This window comes from Oncorhynchus tshawytscha, linkage group LG16 (assembly GCF_018296145.1).
Source record: "Oncorhynchus tshawytscha isolate Ot180627B linkage group LG16, Otsh_v2.0, whole genome shotgun sequence".
In the NCBI taxonomy this organism is placed as follows: Eukaryota; Metazoa; Chordata; class Actinopteri; order Salmoniformes; family Salmonidae; genus Oncorhynchus; species Oncorhynchus tshawytscha.
The window spans coordinates 83,544,804-83,570,287 of record NC_056444.1 but is presented as its reverse complement, the minus strand read 5'-3'; the positions used below and the strand labels follow the sequence as shown (position 1 = coordinate 83,570,287).

The 25,484-nt window shown below is 43.9% G+C and overlaps 1 protein-coding gene across 1 annotated transcript in view; it reads left to right on the top strand.

Annotated features, from left to right (window-relative positions):
• Positions 1-24,627, top strand: part of LOC112216446 (laminin subunit alpha-5-like) — a 47,729-nt gene extending 23,102 nt beyond the window's left edge. Inside the window, exons 16-20 of the mRNA XM_042299953.1 lie at positions 4,440-4,599; positions 4,799-4,923; positions 5,048-5,144; positions 21,933-22,052; positions 22,446-24,627. Of these exons, the coding sequence (XP_042155887.1) occupies positions 4,440-4,599; positions 4,799-4,923; positions 5,048-5,144; positions 21,933-22,052; positions 22,446-22,594 (651 nt within the window). The 3' untranslated portion in view covers positions 22,595-24,627. The remainder of the gene's footprint in view (positions 1-4,439; positions 4,600-4,798; positions 4,924-5,047; positions 5,145-21,932; positions 22,053-22,445) is intronic.
• Positions 24,628-25,484: the final 857 nt, after the last annotated feature.

Here is a 25,484-nt window from a genome sequence, read left to right as displayed (position 1 = left end):
TACCGGTACCCCTGTATATAGCCTCCACATTGACTCTGTACCGGTACCTCCTGTATATAGCCTCCATATTGACTCTGTACCGTAATACCCTGTATATAGCCTCCACATTGACTCTGTACCAGTACCTCCTGTATATAGCCTCCACATTGACTCTGTACCGTAATACCCTATATATAGCCTCCACATTGACTCTGTACCGTAATACCCTGTATATAGCCTCCACACTGACTCTGTACCAGTACCTCCCTTTATATAGCCTCCACATTGACTCTGTACCGGTACCCCCTATATAGCCTCCACATTGACTCTGTACCGGTACCCCCTGTATATAGTCTCCACATTGACTCTGTACCGTAATACCCTGTATATAGCCTCCACATTGACTCTGTACCGGTACCCCCTGTATATAGCCTCCACATTGACTCTGTACCGGTACCCCTGTATATAGCCTCCACATTGTAATACCCTGTATATAGCCTCCACATTGACTCTGTACCGGTATCCCCTGTATATAGCCTCCACAATGACTCTGTACCGTAACACCCTGTATATAGCCTCCACATTGACTTTGTACCGGTACCCCCTGTATATAGCCTCCACATTGACTTTGTACCGGTACCCCTGTATATAGCCTCCACATTGACTTTGTACCGGTACCCCCTGTATATAGCCTCCACATTGACTCTGTACCGGTACCCCTGTATATAGCCTCCACATTGACTCTGTACCAGTACCTCCTGTATATAGCCTCCACATTGACTCTGTACCGTAATACCCTGTATATAGCCTCCACATTGACTCTGTACCGTAATACCCTATATATAGCCTCCACATTGACTCTGTACCGTAATACCCTGTATATAGCCTCCACACTGACTCTGTACCAGTACCTCCTTTATATAGCCTCCACATTGACTCTGTACCGGTACCCCCTATATATAGCCTCCACATTGATTCTGTACCGGTACCCCCTGTATATAGTCTCCACATTGACTCTGTACCGGTACCCCTGTATATAGCCTCCACATTGACTCTGTACCGGTACCCCTGTATATAGCCTCCACATTGACTCTGTACCAGTACCCCCTGTATATAGCCTCCACACTGACTCTGTACCAGTACCTCCTGTATATAGCCTCCACATTGACTCTGTACCGGTACCCCTGTATATAGCCTCCACAATGACTCTGTACCGTAACACCCTGTATATAGCCTCCACATTGACTTTGTACCGGTACCCCTGTATATAGCCTCCACATTGACTTTGTACCGGTACCCCCTGTATATAGCCTCCACATTGACTCTGTACCGGTACCCCTTGTATATAGCCTCCACATTGTAATACCCTGTATATAGCCTCCACATTGACTCTGTACCGGTACCCCCTGTATATAGCCTCCACATTGACTCTGTACCGGTACCCCTGTATATAGCCTCCACATTGACTCTGTACCGGTACCCCCTGTATATAGCCTCCACATTGACTCTGTACCGGTACCCCTGTATATAGCCTCCACATTGACTCTGTACCAGTACCCCTGTATATAGCCTCCACATTGACTCTGTACCGGTACCCCCTGTATATAGCCTCCACATTGACTCTGTACCGGTACCCCTGTATATAGCCTCCACACTGACTCTGTACCAGTACCTCCTGTATATAGCCTCCACATTGACTCTGTACCGGTACCCCTGTATATAGCCTCCACAATGACTCTGTACCGTAACACCCTGTATATAGCCTCCACATTGACTTTGTACCGGTACCCCTGTATATAGCCTCCACAATGACTCTGTACCGTAACACCCTGTATATAGCCTCCACATTGACTCTGTACCGGTACCCCCTGTATATAGCCTCCACATTGTAATACCCTGTATATAGCCTCCACATTGTAATACCCTGTATATAGCCTCCACATTGACTCTGTACCGGTACCCCCTGTATATAGCCTCCACATTGACTCTGTACCGTAACACCCTGTATATAGCCTCCACATTGACTCTGTACCAGTACCCCCTGTATATAGCCTCCACACTGACTCTGTACCAGTACCTCCTGTATATAGCCTCCACATTGACTCTGTACCGGTACCCCCTGTATATAGCCTCCACAATGACTCTGTACCGTAACACCCTGTATATAGCCTCCACATTGACTTTGTACCGGTACCCCTGTATATAACCTCCACATTGACTTTGTACCGGTATCCCCTGTATATAGCCTCCACATTGACTCTGTACCGGTACCCCCTGTATATAGCCTCCACATTGTAATACCCTGTATATAGCCTCCACATTGACTTTGTACCGGTACCCCTGTATATAGCCTCCACATTGACTTTGTACCGGTACCCCCTGTATATAGCCTCCACATTGACTTTGTATCGGTACCTCCTGTATATAGCCTCCACATTGTAATACCCTGTATATAGCCTCCACGTTGACTTTGTACCGGTACCCCCTGTATATAGCCTCCACATTGACTCTGTACCGGTACCCCTATATATAGCCTCCACATTGACTCTGTACCGGTACCCCCTGTATATAGTCTCCACATTGACTCTGTACCGTAATACCCTGTATATAGCCTCCACATTGTCTGTACCAGTACCCCCTGTATATAGCCTCCACACTGACTCTGTACCAGTACCTCCTGTATATAGCCTCCACAATGACTCTGTACCGGTACCCCTGTATATAGTCTCCACATTGACTCTGTACCGTAATACCCTGTATATAGCCTCCACATTGACTCTGTACCAGTACCCCCTGTATATAGCCTCCACACTGACTCTGTACCAGTACCACCTGTATATAGCCTCCACATTGACTTTGTACCGGTACCCCCTGTATATAGCCTCCACATTGACTTTGTACCGGTACCCCCTGTATATAGCCTCCACATTGACTTTGTACCGGTACCCCCTGTATATAGCCTCCACATTGACTCTGTACCGGTACCCCCTGTATATAGCCTCCACATTGTAATACCCTGTATATAGCCTCCACATTGACTCTGTACCGGTACCCCCTGTATATAGCCTCCACATTGACTCTGTACCGGTACCCCCTGTATATAGCCTCCACACTGACTCTGTACCCTAACACCCTGTATATAGCCTCCACATTGTCTCTGTACCAGTACCCCCTGTATATAGCCTCCACATTGACTCTGTACCAGTACCTCCTGTATATAGCCTCCACATTGACTCTGTACCGGTACCCCTGTATATAGCCTCCATATTGACTCTGTACCGGTACCCCCTGTATATAGCCTCCACACTGACTCTGTACCAGTACCTCCTGTATATAGCCTCCACATTGACTTTGTACCGGTACCCCCTGTATATAGCCTCCACAAAGACTCTGTACCGTAACACCCTGTATATAGCCTCCACATTGACTTTGTACCGGTACCCCTGTATATAGCCTCCACATTGACTCTGTACCGGTACCCCCTGTATATAGCCTCCACATTGTAATACCCTGTATATAGCCTCCACATTGACTCTGTACCGGTATCCCCTGTATATAGCCTCCACAATGACTCTGTACCGTAACACCCTGTATATAGCCTCCACATTGACTTTGTACCGGTACCTCCTGTATATAGCCTCCACATTGTAATACCCTGTATATAGCCTCCACATTGTAATACCCTGTATATAGCCTCCACATTGTAATACCCTGTATATAGCCTCCACATTGACTTTGTACTGGTACCCCCTGTATATAGCCTCCACATTGACTCTGTACCGGTACCCCCTGTATATAGCCTCCACATTGACTCTGTACTGGTACCCCCTGTATATAGCCTCCACATTGACTCTGTACCGGTACCCCCTGTATATAGCCTCCACATTGACTCTGTACCGGTACCCCCTGTATATAGCCTCCACATTGACTCTGTACCGTAATACCCTGTATATAGCCTCCACATTGACTCTGTACCAGTACCCCCTGTATATAGCCTCCACAATGACTCTGTACCGTAACACCCTGTATATAGCCTCCACATTGACTTTGTACCGGTACCTCCTGTATATAGCCTCCACATTGACTCTGTAGCCTCGTTATTGTTATTCTTATTGTGTTACTTTTTATTTTAATCTATTTGGTGAATATTTTCTTCTTCTTGAACTGCGCTGTTGGTTAAGGGCTTGTCAGTAAAGCATTTCATGGTAAGGTCTACACTTGTTGTATTCGGAGCATGTGACAAATAAAAATAGATGTGTCTCAATGCTTCTTCCAGTCAGTTGTAAAGTCATAATGCTCTTGGCTTTAACAGTGCTCGGTGTGTGTGTGTGTGTGTGTGTGTGTGTGTGTGTGTGTGTGTGTGTGTGTGTGTGTGTGTGTGTGTGTGTGTACAGTACAGAGAAATATATTCCTTATTGAAACTGTTCTACGGTGTACTGCCCATCTCTTTCACTACATAGGTGCCAGGTCCTGGAGGGTTTGTGGGCTGTGTGAGGGACCTGGAGCTGAATGAGGAGAGCATAGACAATCCCTCCACAAGCCTGGGGGTTGTTCCTTGCTTCCAGACCACTCTGCAGCCTGGGGCATACTTCTCCTCCCATGGAGGACACATGGCTATAGGTACAGTATACCTCCTCTCCTCCCAGGGAGGACACATGGCTATAGGTACAGTATACCTCCTCTCCTCCCAGGGAGGACACATGGCTATAGGTACAGTATACCTCCTCTCCTCTATGAGACAAGGCAGAGCACAACAAAGGGAATATGACCCATAAAATCTGAAACACACTGACTAATCTCTCCATGTCTCTGTGTCTAGATGAAGGCCTGGTGTTAGGGCGGGACCTAGAGGTCCAGCTGGAGGTACGGCTGGTGTCTGACTCTGGTCTCCTGCTGCATGCTGGGTCTGGACAACAGCTCAGTCTCTACCTCAACCAGGGAGAGGTACGATTAACTAAGTGTTCTGTTGTTTTAGGGCTACCTAGACAGTTTTCTTCTGTTTCAAACAGAGTCAAATGTACAATGAAAGAGTGTGTATAATGACTGTATAATGTGGTGTCCTCTACAGGTGACAGTCACAGTGAACAGTGGTCGCGGAAACGTCTTCTCCACCTCTTTCACACCAGAGGAATCCCTGTGTGACGGACGCTGGCACAGTATCACAGGTGAGTTCTAGCTGAGTTACAGATACAGGTGAGTTCTAGCTGAGTTACAGATACAGGTGAGTTCTAGCTGAGTTACAGATACAGGTGAGTTCTAGCTTACAGTTACAGATACAGGTGAGTTCTAGCTGAGTTACAGATACAGGTGAGTTCTAGCTGAGTTACAGATACAGGTGAGTTCTAGCTGAGTTACAGATACAGGTGAGTTCTAGCTGAGTTACAGATACAGGTGAGTTCTAGCTGAGTTACAGATACAGGTGAGTTCTAGCTGAGTTACAGATACAGGTGAGTTCTAGCTGAGTTACAGATACAGGTGAGTTCTAGCTTACAGTTACAGATACAGGTGAGTTCTAGCTTACAGTTACTGATACAGGTGAGTTCTAGCTTACAGTTACCGATACAGGTGAGTTCTAGCTTACAGTTACTGATACAGGTGAGTTCTAGCTTACAGTTACCGATACAGGTGAGTTCTAGCTGAGTTACAGATACAGGTGAGTTCTAGATTACAGTTACCGATACAGGTGAATTCTAGCTTACAGTTACAGATACAGGTGAGTTCTAGCTGAGTTACAGATACAGGTGAGTTCTAGCTGAGTTACAGATACAGGTGAGTTCTAGCTGAGTTACAGATACAGGTGAGTTCTAGCTTACAGTTACAGATACAGGTGAATTCTAGCTGAGTTACAGATACAGGTGAGTTCTAGCTGAGTTACAGATACAGGTGAGTTCTAGCTGAGTTACAGATACAGGTGAGTTCTAGCTTACAGTTACAGATACAGGTGAGTTCTAGCTTACAGTTACAGATACAGGTGAGTTCTAGCTTACAGTTACAGATACAGGTGAGTTCTAGCTGAGTTACAGATACAGGTGAGTTCTAGCTTACAGTTACAGATACAGGTGAGTTCTAGCTTACAGTTATAGATACAGGTGAATTCTAGCTGAGTTACAGATACAGGTGAGTTCTAGCTTACAGTACAGATACAGGTGAATTCTAGCTGAGTTACAGATACAGGTGAGTTCTAGCTTACAGTTACAGATACAGGTGAGTTCTAGCTGAGTTACAGATACAGGTGAGTTCTAGCTGAGTTACAGATACAGGTGAGTTCTAGCTTACAGTTACAGATACAGGTGAATTCTAGCTGAGTTACCGATACAGGTGAGTTCTAGCTTACAGTTACAGATACAGGTGAGTTCTAGCTTACAGTTACAGATACAGGTGAGTTCTAGCTGAGTTACAGATACAGGTGAATTCTAGCTGAGTTACAGATACAGGTGAATTCTAGCTTAGTTACAGATACAGGTGAATTCTAGCTTAGTTACAGATACAGGTGAATTCTAGCTGAGTTACAGATACAGGTGAATTCTAGCTTACAGTTACAGATACAGGTGAGTTCTAGCTGAGTTACAGATACAGGTGAGTTCTAGCTGAGTTACAGATACAGGTGAGTTCTAGCTTACAGTTACAGATACAGGTGAGTTCTAGCTGAGTTACAGATACAGGTGAGTTCTAGCTTACAGTTACAGATACAGGTGAGTTCTAGCTTACAGTTACAGATACAGGTGAGTTCTAGCTGAGTTACAGATACAGGTGAGTTCTAGCTTACAGTTACAGATACAGGTGAATTCTAGCTTACAGTTACAGATACAGGTGAGTTCTAGCTGAGTTACAGATACAGGTGAGTTCTAGCTGAGTTACAGATACAGGTGAGTTCTAGCTTACAGTTACCGATACAGGTGAGTTCTAGCTTACAGTTACAGATACAGGTGAGTTCTAGCTGAGTTACAGATACAGGTGAGTTCTAGCTGAGTTACAGATACAGGTGAGTTCTAGCTGAGTTACAGATACAGGTGAGTTCTAGCTTACAGTTACAGATACAGGTGAGTTCTAGCTTACAATTACAGATACAGGTGAATTCTAGCTGAGTTACAGATACAGGTGAGTTCTAGCTTACAGTTACAGATACAGGTGAGTTCTAGCTGAGTTACAGATACAGGTGAATTCTAGCTGAGTTACCGATACAGGTGAGTTCTAGCTGAGTTACAGATACAGGTGAGTTCTAGCTTACAGTTACAGATACAGGTGAATTCTAGCTGAGTTACAGATACAGGTGAGTTCTAGCTTACAGTTACAGATACAGGTGATTTCTAGCTTACAGATACAGGTGAGTTCTAGCTTACAGTTACAGATACAGGTGAGTTCTAGCTTACAGTTACAGATACAGGTGAGTTCTAGCTGAGTTACAGATACAGGTGAGTTCTAGCTGAGTTACAGATACAGGTGAGTTCTAGCTGAGTTACAGATACAGGTGAGTTCTAGCTTACAGTTACAGATACAGGTGAGTTCTAGCTTACAATTACAGATACAGGTGAATTCTAGCTGAGTTACAGATACAGGTGAGTTCTAGCTTACAGTTACAGATACAGGTGAGTTCTAGCTGAGTTACAGATATAGGTGAGTTCTAGCTGAGTTACAGATACAGGTGAGTTCTAGCTTACAGTTACAGATACAGGTGAATTCTAGCTTACAGTTACAGATACAGGTGAGTTCTAGCTGAGTTACCGATACAGGTGAATTCTAGCTGAGTTACCGATACAGGTGAGTTCTAGCTGAGTTACAGATACAGGTGAGTTCTAGCTTATAGTTACAGATACAGGTGAGTTCTAGCTGAGTTACAGATACAGGTGAGTTCTAGCTGAGTTACAGATACAGGTGAGTTCTAGCTTACAGTTACAGATATAGGTGAATTCTAGCTGAGTTACAGATACAGGTGAATTCTAGCTGAGTTACAGATACAGGTGAATTCTAGCTGAGTTACAGATACAGGTGAATTCTAGCTTAGTTACAGATACAGGTGAATTCTAGCTGAGTTACAGATACAGGTGAATTCTAGCTTACAGTTACAGATACAGGTGAATTCTAGCTTACAGTTACAGATACAGGTGAGTTCTAGCTTACAGTTACATATCCAGGTGAGTTCTAGCTTACAGTTACAGATACAGGTGAGTTCTAGCTTACAGTTACAGATACAGGTGAGTTCTAGCTGAGTTACAGATACAGGTGAGTTCTAGCTGAGTTACAGATACAGGTGAGTTCTAGCTGAGTTACAGATACAGGTGAGTTCTAGCTGAGTTACAGATACAGGTGAGTTCTAGCTTACAGTTATAGATACAGGTGAGTTCTAGCTTACAGTTACCGATACAGGTGAGTTCTAGCTTACAGTTACAGATACAGGTGAGTTCTAGCTTACAGTTACAGATACAGGTGAGTTCTAGCTGAGTTACAGATACAGGTGAGTTCTAGCTGAGTTACAGATACAGGTGAGTTCTAGCTTACAGTTACAGATACAGGTGAGTTCTAGCTTACAATTACAGATACAGGTGAATTCTAGCTGAGTTACAGATACAGGTGAGTTCTAGCTTACAGTTACAGATACAGGTGAGTTCTAGCTGAGTTACAGATATAGGTGAGTTCTAGCTGAGTTACAGATACAGGTGAGTTCTAGCTTACAGTTACAGATACAGGTGAATTCTAGCTTACAGTTACAGATACAGGTGAGTTCTAGCTGAGTTACAGATACAGGTGAATTCTAGCTGAGTTACCGATACAGGTGAGTTCTAGCTGAGTTACAGATACAGGTGAGTTCTAGCTTACAGTTACAGATACAGGTGAATTCTAGCTGAGTTACAGATACAGGTGAGTTCTAGCTTACAGTTACAGATACAGGTGAATTCTAGCTGAGTTACAGATACAGGTGAGTTCTAGCTTACAGTTACAGATACAGGTGAGTTCTAGCTTACAGTTACAGATACAGGTGAGTTCTAGCTTACAGTTACAGATACAGGTGAGTTCTAGCTGAGTTACAGATACAGGTGAGTTCTAGCTTACAGTTACAGATACAGGTGAGTTCTAGCTGAGTTACAGATACAGGTGAGTTCTAGCTTACAGTTACCGATACAGGTGAGTTCTAGCTTACAGTTACAGATACAGGTGAGTTCTAGCTGAGTTACAGATACAGGTGAGTTCTAGCTGAGTTACAGATACAGGTGAGTTCTAGCTGAGTTACAGATACAGGTGAGTTCTAGCTTACAGTTACAGATACAGGTGAGTTCTAGCTTACAGTTACAGATACAGGTGAGTTCTAGCTGAGTTACAGATATAGGTGAGTTCTAGCTGAGTTACAGATACAGATGAGTTCTAGCTTACAGTTACAGATACAGGTGAATTCTAGCTTACAGTTACAGATACAGGTGAGTTCTAGCTGAGTTACAGATACAGGTGAATTCTAGCTGAGTTACCGATACAGGTGAGTTCTAGCTGAGTTACAGATACAGGTGAGTTCTAGCTTATAGTTACAGATACAGGTGAGTTCTAGCTTACAGTTACAGATACAGGTGAGTTCTAGCTGAGTTACAGATACAGGTGAGTTCTAGCTGAGTTACAGATACAGGTGAGTTCTAGCTGAGTTACAGATACAGGTGAATTCTAGCTGAGTTACAGATACAGGTGAATTCTAGCTGAGTTACAGATACAGGTGAATTCTAGCTGAGTTACAGATACAGGTGAATTCTAGCTGAGTTACAGATACAGGTGAATTCTAGCTGAGTTACAGATACAGGTGAATTCTAGCTGAGTTACAGATACAGGTGAATTCTAGCTGAGTTACAGATACAGGTGAATTCTAGCTGAGTTACAGATACAGGTGAGTTGTAGCTTAGTTACAGATACACGTGAGTTGTAGCTTAGTTACAGATACAGGTGAGTTGTGGCTTAGTTACAGATACAGGTGAGTTGTAACTTACAGATACAGGTGAGTTGTAGCTTAGTTACAGATACAGGTGAGTTGTAGCTGAGTTACAGATACAGGTGAATTCTAGCTGAGTTACAGATACAGGTGAATTCTAGCTTACAGTTACAGATACAGGTGAGTTCTAGCTGAGTTACAGATACAGGTGAATTCTAGCTTAGTTACAGATACAGGTGAATTCTAGCTGAGTTACAGATACAGGTGAATTCTAGCTGAGTTACCGATACAGGTGAGTTCTAGCTGAGTTACAGATACAGGTGAATTCTAGCTTAGTTACAGATACAGGTGAATTCTAGCTGAGTTACAGATACAGGTGAGTTGTAGCTTAGTTACAGATACAGGTGAGTTCTAGCTGAGTTACAGATACAGGTGAATTCTAGCTGAGTTACCGATACAGGTGAGTTCTAGCTTACAGTTACATATCCAGGTGAGTTCTAGCTTACAGTTACAGATACAGGTGAGTTCTAGCTTACAGTTACAGATACAGGTGAGTTCTAGCTGAGTTACAGATACAGGTGAGTTCTAGCTGAGTTACAGATACAGGTGAGTTCTAGCTGAGTTACAGATACAGGTGAGTTCTAGCTGAGTTACAGATACAGGTGAGTTCTAGCTTACAGTTATAGATACAGGTGAGTTCTAGCTTACAGTTACCGATACAGGTGAGTTCTAGCTTACAGTTACAGATACAGGTGAGTTCTAGCTGAGTTACAGATACAGGTGAGTTCTAGCTGAGTTACAGATACAGGTGAGTTCTAGCTTACAGTTACAGATACAGGTGAGTTCTAGCTTACAATTACAGATACAGGTGAATTCTAGCTGAGTTACAGATACAGGTGAGTTCTAGCTTACAGTTACAGATACAGGTGAGTTCTAGCTGAGTTACAGATATAGGTGAGTTCTAGCTGAGTTACAGATACAGGTGAGTTCTAGCTTACAGTTACAGATACAGGTGAATTCTAGCTTACAGTTACAGATACAGGTGAGTTCTAGCTGAGTTACAGATACAGGTGAATTCTAGCTGAGTTACCGATACAGGTGAGTTCTAGCTGAGTTACAGATACAGGTGAGTTCTAGCTTACAGTTACAGATACAGGTGAATTCTAGCTGAGTTACAGATACAGGTGAGTTCTAGCTTACAGTTACAGATACAGGTGAATTCTAGCTGAGTTACAGATACAGGTGAGTTCTAGCTGAGTTACAGATACAGGTGAGTTCTAGCTTACAGTTACAGATACAGGTGAGTTCTAGCTTACAGTTACAGATACAGGTGAGTTCTAGCTTACAGTTACAGATACAGGTGAGTTCTAGCTTACAGTTACCGATACAGGTGAGTTCTAGCTTACAGTTACAGATACAGGTGAGTTCTAGCTTACAGTTACAGATACAGGTGAGTTCTAGCTGAGTTACAGATACAGGTGAGTTCTAGCTGAGTTACAGATACAGGTGAGTTCTAGCTTACAGTTACAGATACAGGTGAGTTCTAGCTTACAGTTACAGATACAGGTGAGTTCTAGCTGAGTTACAGATATAGGTGAGTTCTAGCTGAGTTACAGATACAGATGAGTTCTAGCTTACAGTTACAGATACAGGTGAATTCTAGCTGAGTTACAGATATAGGTGAGTTCTAGCTGAGTTACAGATACAGGTGAATTCTAGCTGAGTTACCGATACAGGTGAGTTCTAGCTGAGTTACAGATACAGGTGAGTTCTAGCTTATAGTTACAGATACAGGTGAGTTCTAGCTTACAGTTACAGATACAGGTGAGTTCTAGCTGAGTTACAGATACAGGTGAGTTCTAGCTGAGTTACAGATACAGGTGAGTTCTAGCTGAGTTACAGATACAGGTGAATTCTAGCTGAGTTACAGATACAGGTGAATTCTAGCTGAGTTACAGATACAGGTGAATTCTAGCTGAGTTACAGATACAGGTGAATTCTAGCTGAGTTACAGATACAGGTGAATTCTAGCTGAGTTACAGATACAGGTGAATTCTAGCTGAGTTACAGATACAGGTGAGTTGTAGCTTAGTTACAGATACACGTGAGTTGTAGCTTAGTTACAGATACAGGTGAGTTGTGGCTTAGTTACAGATACAGGTGAGTTGTAACTTACAGATACAGGTGAGTTGTAGCTTAGTTACAGATACAGGTGAGTTGTAGCTGAGTTACAGATACAGGTGAATTCTAGCTGAGTTACAGATACAGGTGAATTCTAGCTTACAGTTACAGATACAGGTGAGTTCTAGCTGAGTTACAGATACAGGTGAATTCTAGCTTAGTTACAGATACAGGTGAATTCTAGCTGAGTTACAGATACAGGTGAATTCTAGCTGAGTTACCGATACAGGTGAGTTCTAGCTGAGTTACAGATACAGGTGAATTCTAGCTTAGTTACAGATACAGGTGAATTCTAGCTGAGTTACAGATACAGGTGAGTTGTAGCTTAGTTACAGATACAGGTGAGTTCTAGCTGAGTTACAGATACAGGTGAATTCTAGCTGAGTTACCGATACAGGTGAGTTCTAGCTGAGTTACAGATACAGGTGAGTTCTAGCTTACAGTTACAGATACAGGTGAATTCTAGCTGAGTTACAGATACAGGTGAGTTCTAGCTTACAGTTACAGATACAGGTGATTTCTAGCTTACAGATACAGGTGAGTTCTAGCTTACAGTTACAGATACAGGTGAGTTCTAGCTTACAGTTACAGATACAGGTGAGTTCTAGCTGAGTTACAGATACAGGTGAGTTCTAGCTTACAGTTACCGATACAGGTGAGTTCTAGCTTACAGTTACAGATACAGGTGAGTTCTAGCTGAGTTACAGATACAGGTGAGTTCTAGCTGAGTTACAGATACAGGTGAGTTCTAGCTGAGTTACAGATACAGGTGAGTTCTAGCTTACAGTTACAGATACAGGTGAGTTCTAGCTTACAATTACAGATACAGGTGAATTCTAGCTGAGTTACAGATACAGGTGAGTTCTAGCTTACAGTTACAGATACAGGTGAGTTCTAGCTGAGTTACAGATATAGGTGAGTTCTAGCTGAGTTACAGATACAGGTGAGTTCTAGCTTACAGTTACAGATACAGGTGAATTCTAGCTTACAGTTACAGATACAGGTGAGTTCTAGCTGAGTTACCGATACAGGTGAATTCTAGCTGAGTTACCGATACAGGTGAGTTCTAGCTGAGTTACAGATACAGGTGAGTTCTAGCTTATAGTTACAGATACAGGTGAGTTCTAGCTGAGTTACAGATACAGGTGAGTTCTAGCTGAGTTACAGATACAGGTGAGTTCTAGCTTACAGTTACAGATACAGGTGAGTTCTAGCTGAGTTACAGATACAGGTGAATTCTAGCTGAGTTACAGATACAGGTGAATTCTAGCTGAGTTACAGATACAGGTGAATTCTAGCTTAGTTACAGATACAGGTGAATTCTAGCTGAGTTACAGATACAGGTGAATTCTAGCTTACAGTTACAGATACAGGTGAGTTCTAGCTTACAGTTACAGATACAGGTGAGTTCTAGCTTACAGTTACAGATACAGGTGAGTTCTAGCTTACAGTTACAGATACAGGTGAGTTCTAGCTGAGTTACAGATACAGGTGAGTTCTAGCTGAGTTACAGATACAGGTGAGTTCTAGCTGAGTTACAGATACAGGTGAGTTCTAGCTGAGTTACAGATACAGGTGAGTTCTAGCTTACAGTTATAGATACAGGTGAGTTCTAGCTTACAGTTACCGATACAGGTGAGTTCTAGCTTACAGTTACAGATACAGGTGAGTTCTAGCTGAGTTACAGATACAGGTGAGTTCTAGCTGAGTTACAGATACAGGTGAGTTCTAGCTTACAGTTACAGATACAGGTGAGTTCTAGCTTACAATTACAGATACAGGTGAATTCTAGCTGAGTTACAGATACAGGTGAGTTCTAGCTTACAGTTACAGATACAGGTGAGTTCTAGCTGAGTTACAGATATAGGTGAGTTCTAGCTGAGTTACAGATACAGGTGAGTTCTAGCTTACAGTTACAGATACAGGTGAGTTCTAGCTTACAGTTACAGATACAGGTGAGTTCTAGCTTACAGTTACCGATACAGGTGAGTTCTAGCTTACAGTTACAGATACAGGTGAGTTCTAGCTGAGTTACAGATACAGGTGAGTTCTAGCTGAGTTACAGATACAGGTGAGTTCTAGCTTACAGTTACAGATACAGGTGAGTTCTAGCTTACAATTACAGATACAGGTGAATTCTAGCTGAGTTACAGATACAGGTGAGTTCTAGCTTACAGTTACAGATACAGGTGAGTTCTAGCTGAGTTACAGATACAGGTGAGTTCTAGCTTACAGTTACAGATACAGGTGAATTCTAGCTGAGTTACAGATACAGGTGAGTTCTAGCTTACAGTTACAGATACAGGTGAGTTCTAGCTTACAGTTACAGATACAGGTGAGTTCTAGCTTACAGTTACAGATACAGGTGAGTTCTAGCTTACAGTTACAGATACAGGTGAGTTCTAGCTGAGTTACAGATACAGGTGAGTTCTAGCTTACAGTTACCGATACAGGTGAGTTCTAGCTTACAGTTACAGATACAGGTGAGTTCTAGCTGAGTTACAGATACAGGTGAGTTCTAGCTGAGTTACAGATACAGGTGAGTTCTAGCTGAGTTACAGATACAGGTGAGTTCTAGCTTACAGTTACAAATACAGGTGAGTTCTAGCTTACAATTACAGATACAGGTGAATTCTAGCTGAGTTACAGATACAGGTGAGTTCTAGCTTACAGTTACAGATACAGGTGAGTTCTAGCTGAGTTACAGATATAGGTGAGTTCTAGCTGAGTTACAGATACAGGTGAGTTCTAGCTGAGTTACAGATACAGGTGAGTTCTAGCTTATAGTTACAGATACAGGTGAGTTCTAGCTTACAGTTACAGATACAGGTGAGTTCTAGCTGAGTTACAGATACAGGTGAGTTCTAGCTGAGTTACAGATACAGGTGAGTTCTAGCTGAGTTACAGATACAGGTGAATTCTAGCTGAGTTACAGATACAGGTGAATTCTAGCTGAGTTACAGATACAGGTGAATTCTAGCTGAGTTACAGATACAGGTGAATTCTAGCTGAGTTACAGATACAGGTGAATTCTAGCTGAGTTACAGATACAGGTGAATTCTAGCTGAGTTACAGATACAGGTGAGTTGTAGCTGAGTTACAGATACAGGTGAGTTGTAGCTTAGTTACAGATACAGGTGAGTTGTGGCTTAGTTACAGATACAGGTGAGTTGTAACTTACAGATACAGGTGAGTTGTAGCTTAGTTACAGATACAGGTGAGTTGTAGCTGAGTTACAGATACAGGTGAATTCTAGCTGAGTTACAGATACAGGTGAATTCTAGCTTACAGTTACAGATACAGGTGAGTTCTAGCTGAGTTACAGATACAGGTGAATTCTAGCTTAGTTACAGATACAGGTGAATTCTAGCTTACAGTTACAGATACAGGTGAGTTCTAGCTGAGTTACAGATACAGGTGAATTCTAGCTGAGTTACCGATACAGGTGAGTTCTAGCTGAGTTACAGATACAGGTGAGTTCTAGCTTACAGTTACAGATACAGGTGAATTCTAGCTGAGTTACAGATACAGGTGAGTTCTAGCTTACAGTTACAGATACAGGTGAATTCTAGCTGAGTTACAGATACAGGTGAGTTCTAGCTTACAGTTACAGATACAGGTGAGTTCTAGCTTACAGTTACAGATACAGGTGAGTTCTAGCTTACAGTTACAGATACAGGTGAGTTCTAGCTTACAGTTACAGATACAGGTGAGTTCTAGCTGAGTTACAGATACAGGTGAGTTCTAGCTTACAGTTACCGATACAGGTGAGTTCTAGCTTACAGTTACAGATACAGGTGAGTTCTAGCTGAGTTACAGATACAGGTGAGTTCTAGCTGAGTTACAGATACAGGTGAGTTCTAGCTGAGTTACAGATACAGGTGAGTTCTAGCTTACAGTTACAGATACAGGTGAGTTCTAGCTTACAATTACAGATACAGGTGAATTCTAGCTGAGTTACAGATACAGGTGAGTTCTAGCTTACAGTTACAGATACAGGTGAGTTCTAGCTTACAGTTACAGATACAGGTGAGTTCTAGCTTACAGTTACAGATACAGGTGAGTTCTAGCTGAGTTACAGATACAGGTGAGTTCTAGCTTACAGTTACCGATACAGGTGAGTTCTAGCTTACAGTTACAGATACAGGTGAGTTCTAGCTGAGTTACAGATACAGGTGAGTTCTAGCTGAGTTACAGATACAGGTGAGTTCTAGCTGAGTTACAGATACAGGTGAGTTCTAGCTTACAGTTACAGATACAGGTGAGTTCTAGCTTACAATTACAGATACAGGTGAATTCTAGCTGAGTTACAGATACAGGTGAGTTCTAGCTTACAGTTACAGATACAGGTGAGTTCTAGCTGAGTTACAGATATAGGTGAGTTCTAGCTGAGTTACAGATACAGATGAGTTCTAGCTTACAGTTACAGATACAGGTGAATTCTAGCTTACAGTTACAGATACAGGTGAGTTCTAGCTGAGTTACAGATACAGGTGAATTCTAGCTGAGTTACCGATACAGGTGAGTTCTAGCTGAGTTACAGATACAGGTGAGTTCTAGCTTATAGTTACAGATACAGGTGAGTTCTAGCTTACAGATACAGGTGAGTTCTAGCTGAGTTACAGATACAGGTGAGTTCTAGCTGAGTTACAGATACAGGTGAGTTCTAGCTGAGTTACAGATACAGGTGAATTCTAGCTGAGTTACAGATACAGGTGAATTCTAGCTGAGTTACAGATACAGGTGAATTCTAGCTGAGTTACAGATACAGGTGAATTCTAGCTGAGTTACAGATACAGGTGAATTCTAGCTGAGTTACAGATACAGGTGAATTCTAGCTGAGTTACAGATACAGGTGAGTTGTAGCTTAGTTACAGATACAGGTGAGTTGTAGCTTAGTTACAGATACAGGTGAGTTGTGGCTTAGTTACAGATACAGGTGAGTTGTAACTTACAGATACAGGTGAGTTGTAGCTTAGTTACAGATACAGGTGAGTTCTAGCTGAGTTACAGATACAGGTGAATTCTAGCTGAGTTACAGATACAGGTGAATTCTAGCTTACAGTTACAGATACAGGTGAGTTCTAGCTGAGTTACAGATACAGGTGAGTTGTAGCTGAGTTACAGATACAGGTGAGTTGTAGCTTAGTTACAGATACAGGTGAGTTGTGGCTTAGTTACAGATACAGGTGAGTTGTAACTTACAGATACAGGTGAGTTGTAGCTTAGTTACAGATACAGGTGAATTCTAGCTTAGTTACAGATACAGGTGAATTCTAGCTTAGTTACAGATACAGGTGAATTCTAGCTTAGTTACAGATACAGGTGAATTCTAGCTCAGTTACAGATACAGGTGAGTTCTAGCTGAGTTACAGATACAGGTGAATTGTAGCTGAGTTACAGATACAGGTGAATTGTAGCTGAGTTACAGATACAGGTGAATTGTAGCTGAGTTACAGATACAGGTGAATTCTAGCTGAGTTACAGATACAGGTGAATTCTAGCAGAGTTTCAGATACAGGTGAAATCTAGCAGAGTTACAGATACAGGTGAATTCTAGCTTAGTTACAGATACAGGTGAATTCTAGCTTAGTTACAGATACAGGTGAATTCTAGCTTAGTTACAGATACAGGTGAATTCTAGCTTAGTTACAGATACAGGTGAATTCTAGCTTAGTTACAGATACAGGTGAATTCTAGCTTAGTTACAGATACAGGTGAATTCTAGCTTAGTTACAGATACAGGTGAATTCTAGCTGAGTTACAGATACAGGTGAATTCTAGCTTAGTTACAGATACAGGTGAATTCTAGCTTAGTTACAGATACAGGTGAATTCTAGCTGAGTTACAGATACAGGTGAATTCTAGCTGAGTTACAGATACAGGTGAATTCTAGCTTAGTTACAGATACAGGTGAATTCTAGCTTAGTTACAGATACAGGTGAATTCTAGCTTAGTTACAGATACAGGTGAATTCTAGCTGAGTTACAGATACAGGTGAATTCTAGCTGAGTTACAGATACAGGTGAATTTCCTCACAATATTACACTGAACAAAAATATAAACGCAACATGTAAAGTGTTGGTCCCATGTTTCATGAGCTGAAATAAAAGATCCAAGAAATGTTCCATACACACAAAAAGCTTTTTTCTTTCAAATGTTGTGCACAAATTTGTTTACATCCCTATTAGTGAGCATTTCTTCTTTGCCAATATAATCCGTCCACCTGACAGGTGTGGCATATCAAGAAGCTGATTAAACAACATGGTCATTACACAGGTGCACCTTGTGCTGGGGACAATAAAAGGCCACTCTAAAATGTGCAGTTTTGTCACGCAGATGTCTCAAGTTTTGAGGGAGCGTGCAACTGGCATGCTGACAATGTTGCCATAGAATTTAATGTTAATTTCTCTACCATAAGCCGCCTCCAACATCGTTTTAGAGAATTTGGCAGTACATCCAACCAGACTTGTGGTTGGATGTAGAGGGCCCCATGCTGGTTATGGTATGTGCAGGCATAAACTACAGACAACGAACACAATTGCATTTTATCGATGGCAATTTGAATGCATAGAGACACCGTGAAGAGATCCTGAGGCCCATTGTCGTGCCATTCATCCACCTCCATCACCTCATGTTTCAGCATGATAATGCACAGCCCCATGTCACATGGATCTGGACACAATTACTGGAAGCTGAAAATGTCCCAGTTCTTCAATGGCCTGCATGCTCACCAGACATGTCACCCATTGAGCATGTTTGGGATGCTCTGGATAGTCCTGTACAACAGTGCGTTCCAGTTCCCGTCAATATTCCGCAACTTCACCCAGCCATTGAAGAGGAATGGGACAACATTCCACAGGCCACAATCAACAGCCTGATCAACTTTGTGTGAAGGAGATGTGTCACGCTGCATGAGGCAAATGGTGGCAACACCAGATACTGACTGGTTTTCTGAGCCACGCCTCCCTTCCTTTTTAATATCTGTGACCAACAGATGCATATCTGTATTCCCATTCATGTGAAATCCATAGATTAGGACCTAATTGATTTATTTTAATTGACTGATTTCCTTATATGAACTCTAACTTCCGCGACGCATATAAGGCCCTGCCCCGCCCCCCTTTCGGAAAAGCTGACCACGACTCCATTTTGTTGATCCCTGCCTACAGACAGAAACTAAAACAAGAAGCTCCCACGCTGAGGTCTGTCCAACGCTGGTCCGACCAAGCTGACTCCACACTCCAAGACTGCTTCCATCACGTGGACTGGGAGATGTTTCGTATTGCGTCAGACAACAACATTGACGAATATGCTGATACGGTGTGCGAGTTCATTAGAACGTGCGTTGAAGATGTCGTTCCCATAGCAACGATTAAAACATTCCCTAACCAGAAACCGTGGATTGATGGCAGCATTCGTGTGAAACTGAAGGCACGAACCACTGCTTTTAATCAGGGCAAGGTGTCTGGTAACATGACTGAATACAAACAGTGCAGCTATTCCCTCCGCAAGGCTATCAAACAAGCTAAGCGCCAGTACAGAGACAAAGTAGAATCTCAATTCAACGGCTCAGACACAAGAGGCATGTGGCAGGGTCTACAGTCAATCACGGACTACAGGAAGAAACCCAGCCCAGTCACGGACCAGGATGTCTTGCTCCCAGGCAGACTAAATAACTTTTTGCCCGCTTTGAGGACAATACAGTGCCACTGACACGGCCTGCAACGGAAACATGCGGTCTCTCCTTCACTGCAGCCGAAGTGAGTAAGACATTTAAACGTGTTAACCCTCGCAAGGCTGCAGGCCCAGACGGCATCCCCAGCCGCGCCCTCAGAGCATGCGCAGACCAGCTGGCCGGTGTGTTTACGGACATATTCAATCAATCCCTATACCAGTCTGCTGTTCCCACATGCTTCAAGAGGGCCACCATTGTTCCTGTTCCCAAGAAAGCTAAGGTAACTGAGCTAAACGACTACCGCCCGTAGCACTCACATCCGTCATCATGAAGTGCTTTGAGAGACTAGTCAAGGACCATATCACCTCCACCCTACCTGACACCCTTGACCCACTCCAATTTGCTTACCGCCCAAATAGGTCCACAGACGATGCAATCTCAACCACACTGCACACTGCCCTAACCCATCTGGACAAGAGGAATACCTATGTGAGAATGCTGTTCATCGACTACAGCTCGGCATTCAACACCATAGTACCCTCCAAGCTCGTCATCAAGCTCGAGACCCTGGGTCTCGACCCCGCCCTGTGCAACTGGGTACTGGACTTCCTGACGGGCCGCCCCCAGGTGGTGAGGGTAGGCAACAACATCTCCTCCCCGCTGATCCTCAACACTGGGGCCCCACAAGGGTGCGTTCTGAGCCCTCTCCTGTACTCCCTGTTCACCCACGACTGCGTGGCCATGCACGCCTCCAACTCAATCATCAAGTTTGCGGACGACACAACAGTGGTAGGCTTGATTACCAACAACGACGAGACGGCCTACAGGGAGGAGGTGAGGGCCCTCGGAGTGTGGTGTCAGGAAAATAACCTCACACTCAACGTCAACAAAACTAAGGAGATGATTGTGGACTTCAGGAAACAGCAGGGGGAACACCCCCCCCCATCCACATCGATGGAACATCACAGACAAACTGAATTGGTCCACTCACACAGACAGCATCGTGAGGAAGGCGCAGCAGCGCCTCTTCAACCTCAGGAGGCTGAAGAAATTCGGCTTGTCACCAAAAGCACTCACAAACTTCTACAGATGCACAATCGAGAGCATCCTGGCGGGCTGTATCACCGCCTGGTATGGCAACTGCACCGCCCTCAACCGTAAGGCTCTCCAGAGGGTAGTGAGGTCTGCACAACGCATCACCGGGGGCAAACTACCTGCCCTCCAGGACACCTACACCACCCGATGCTACAGGAAGGCCATAAAGATCATCAAGGACATCAACCACCCGAGCCACTGCCTGTTCACCCCGCTGCCATCCAGAAGGCGAGGTCAGTACAGGTGCATCAAAGCTGGGACCGAGAGACTGAAAAACAGCTTCTATCTCAAGGCCATCAGACTGTTAAACAGCCACCACTAACATTGAGTGGCTACTGCCAACACACTGTCAATGACACTGACTCTACTCCAGCCACTTTAATCATGGGAATTGATGGGAAATGTTGTAAATATATCACTAGCCACTTTAAACAATGCTACCTTATATAATGTTACTTACCCTACATTGTTCATCTCATCCATACGTTGATACTGTACTCTACATCATCGACTGCATCCTTATGTAATACATGTGTCACTAGCCACTTTAACTATGCCACTTGGTTTACATACTTATCTCATATGTATATACTGTACTCGATATCATCTACTGTATCTTGCCTATGCTGCTCTGTACCATCACTCATTCATATATCCTTATGTACATATTCTTTATCCCCTTACACTGTGTATGACAGTAGTTTTTTTGGGAATTGTTAGTTAGATTACTTGCTCGTTATTACTGCATTGTCGGAACTAGAAGCACAAGCATTTCGCTACACTTGCATTAACATCTGCTAACCATGTGTATGTGACAAATAAAATTTGATTTGATTTGATTTGAACTCAGTAAAATCTTTGAAATTGTTACATGTTGCGTTTTTATATTTTTTTGTTCAGTGTAGATTTGCACTGGGAAAGCATTATAGCATCATCAATTTATAAACTTGGGATCAATACATTTGTTCAGTGTAGATTTGCACTGGGAAAAACATTATAGCATCATCTATGTTACTAAACTTGGGATCAATACATTTTATTCAATTCAAAACGGTCTTCTACTAATGTTGTTGCCATTGGCTGTTCGCCCTGTAGTCATGAAGAAGAGCAGCGTGCTGCAGCTCCATGTGGATGCAGCCAGTGAACACAGTGTGGGGCCCAAGAAGGGCCGATCCTCAGGGGCCAAGGAGACTGTGTACCTGGGGGGAGTACCAGGTGAGCCCATCTCCCTTTCTCCATCAAAACCTCCTTCTGTTGAACCCTACCTTTCCTGACCATACTCTGTCAAACACTGGAGCTAATCGGATATTAATTCCATACACATATTCAGAAGTAATTTTGTGGTTTAAAAAAAATAAAAATGATTAGCTGTCGGGGGGTAATCACAAAACTATTCAGTGATTTTCATAATTTGCTAGACAGAGTATTTTACAGTGTGTGTGGTTGAAGGAAAGACTAATGTACAACCTCAAACATGAGTATGTTTTTTAAATAATTTATTCCAAAAAATAGCTTCCGGTACACAGACAACGTCTAAACCTTCCGTCTCAAACATAAAGAACTAAAACTATCTTTCTGCATTTCAACTTGTATTCTCCTCTCCTCTAGATGGCGTTGATGTGCCGGGCCTCCCCGCTGCCCTGCCCTCCTTCCATGGTTGTGTTCGGAGAGCCGTCCTGAACCAGCGACCAGCCGTGCTGTCTAAACCCCTGTTAGTACACGGAGCTGTGGGCACACAGGGCTGTCCAGCCATGTAGACCTCTTTTAGCCCTGTTCCCCCCGGTTTAGCCCTGTTACCTCTGGTTTAGCCCCGTTACCGCTGGTTTAGCCCTGTTTCCCCTGGTTTATCCCTGTTACACCCGGTTTAGCCCTGTTACACACGGTTTAACCCTGTTACACCTGGTTTAGCCCTGTTACACCTGGTTTAGCCCTGTTACACCCGGTTACCCCTGGTTTAGCCCTGTTACCCCTGGTTTAGCCCTGTTACACCCGGTTTTGCCCTGTTCCCCCTGGTTTAGCCCTGTTCCTCCTGGTTTAGCCCTGTTACCCCTGGTTTAGCCCTGTTACACCCGGTTTAGCCCTGTTACCACTTGTTTAACCCTGTTCCCCCTGGTTTAGCCCTGTTACCCCTTGTTTAGCCCTGTTACCCCTGTTCCCCCTGGTTTAGCCCTGTTCCCCCTGGTTTAGCCCTGTTCCCCCTGGTTTAGCCCTGTTACCCCTGGTTTAGCCCTGTTCCCCCTGGTTTAGCCCTGTTACCCCTGGTTTAGCCCTGTTACCCCTGGTTTAGCCCTGTTACCCCTGGTTTAACCCTGTTCCCCCTGGTTTAGCCCTGTTACCCCTGGTTTAGCCCTGTTCCCCCTGGTTTAGCCCTTTTACACCCGGTTTTGCCCTGTTACCCCTTGTTTAGCCCTGTTCCTCCTGGTTTAGCCCTGTTACCCCTGGTTTAGCCCTGTTACACCCGGTTTAGCCCTGTTACCCCTTGTTTAACCCTGTTCCCCCTGGTTTAGCCCTGTTCCCCCTGGTTTAGCCCTGTTACCCCTTGTTTAGCCCTGTTACCCCTGTTCCACCTGGTTTAGCCCTGTTCCCCCTGGTTTAGCCCTGTTCCCCCTGGTTTAGCCCTGTTTCCCCTGGTTTAGCCCTGTTTCCCCTGGTTTAGCCCTGTTTCCCTGGTTTAGCCCTGTTCCCCCTGGTTTAGCCCTGTTACCCCTGGTTTAGCCCTGTTACCCCTGGTTTAGCCCTGTTACCCCTGGTTTAGCCCTGTTCCCCCGGTTTAGCCCTGTTCCCCCTGGTTTAGCCCTGTTCCCCCCCCTGGTTTAGCCCTGTTACACCCGGTTTAGCCCTGTTACACCCGGTTTAGCCCTGTTACCCCTGGTTTAGCCCTGTTCTCCCTGGTTTAGCCCTGTTCCCCCTGGTTTAGCCCTGTTCCCCCTGGTTCAGCCCTGTTACACCCGGCTAATGCAGGGCCAAACTCAATACGACAACGTTACAAAACGTTGATACATTTCTGTCTGCAAACTTTGTGTCTGCAACAATACACCCGTGGGCCACGTTCATTAGGAAAAACGTTACGGAGCAAATAGAAATGTCATGAATAGAGCTGATGATGTGATTCTGTATTGTACATGTCCGAGGAATGTGTGTTCTATGTCATATACACTAAATAGCCAAAAGTATGTGGACACCCATTTAATTTAGTGGATTCAGCTATTTCAGCACACACCCGTTGCTGACAAGGGGAATAACTTTTCGGCCCTGCTAGAGCTGTTAGCTGTAAGTGCTGTTATTGTGAAGAGGAAACGTCTAGGAGCAACAATGTCTCGGCCGCAAAGTGGTAAGCCACACAAGCTCACAGAACGGGACAGCAGAGTGCTGAAGAGCATAGCCCGTAGAAATCGTCTGTCCTCGGTTGTAACACTCACTACAGAGTTCCAAACTGCCTCTGGAAGCAACGTCAGCACAATAACTGTTTGTCGGGAGTTCATGAAATGGGTTTCCATGGCAGAGCAGCTGTACACAAGCGTAAGATCACTGTGCGCAATGCCAAGCATCGGCTGAAGTGGTGTAAAACTCAACGCCATTGTCTCTGGAACAGTGGAAACGCCTTCTCTGGAGTGATAAATCCCGCTTCACCATCTGGCAGTCCGACTGATGAATCTGGGTTAGAAGGATGCCAAGAGAACGCTACCTGCCAAAAATGTATAGTTCCAACTGTAAAGTTTGGAGGCGGTATAATGGTCTGGGGCTGTTTTTCATTGTTCGGGCTAGGCCCCTTAGTTCCAGTGAAGGGAAATCTTAACCCTATAGTATACAATTAAATTCTAGACGATTCTGTGCTTCCCACTTTGTGGCAACAGTTTGGTGAAGACCCTTTCCTGTTTCAGCGTGACAATTCCCCCGTGAGGTCCATATAGAAATGGTTTGTTGAGATCGGTATTGAAGAACTTAACTGGCCTGCACAGAGCCCTGACCTCAACCCAAATCGAACACCTTTGGGAGCCAGGCCCAATCACCCAACATCAGTGGCCAACCTCACTAATGCTCTTGTGGCTGAATGGAAGCAAATCCCTGCAGCAATGTTCCAACATCTAGTGGAAAGCCTTCCCAGAAGAGTGGAGGCTGTTATAGCAGCAATGATCCAACATCAAGTGGAAAGCCTTCCCAGAAGAGTGGAGGCTGTTATAGCAGCAATGTTCCAACATCTAGTGGAAAGCCTTCCCAGAAGAGTGGAGGCTGTTATAGCAGCAATGTTCCAACATCTAGTGGAAAGCCTTCCCAGAAGAGTGGAGGCTGTTATAGCAGCAATGTTCCAACATCTAGTGGAAAGCCTTCCCAGAAGAGTGGAGGCTGTTATAGCAGCAATGTTCCAACATCTAGTGGAAAGCCTTCCCAGAAGAGTGGAGGCTGTTATAGCAGCAATGTTCCAACATCTAGTGGAAAGCCTTCCCAGAAGAGTGGAGGCTGTTATAGCAGCAATGTTCCAACATCTAGTGGAAAGCCTTCCCAGAAGAGTGGAGGCTGTTATAGCAGCAATGTTCCAACATCTAGTGGAAAGCCTTCCCAGAAGAGTGGAGGCTGTTATAGCAGCAATGTTCCAGCATCTAGTGGAAAGCCTTCCCAGAAGAGTGGAGGCTGTTATAGCAGCAATGT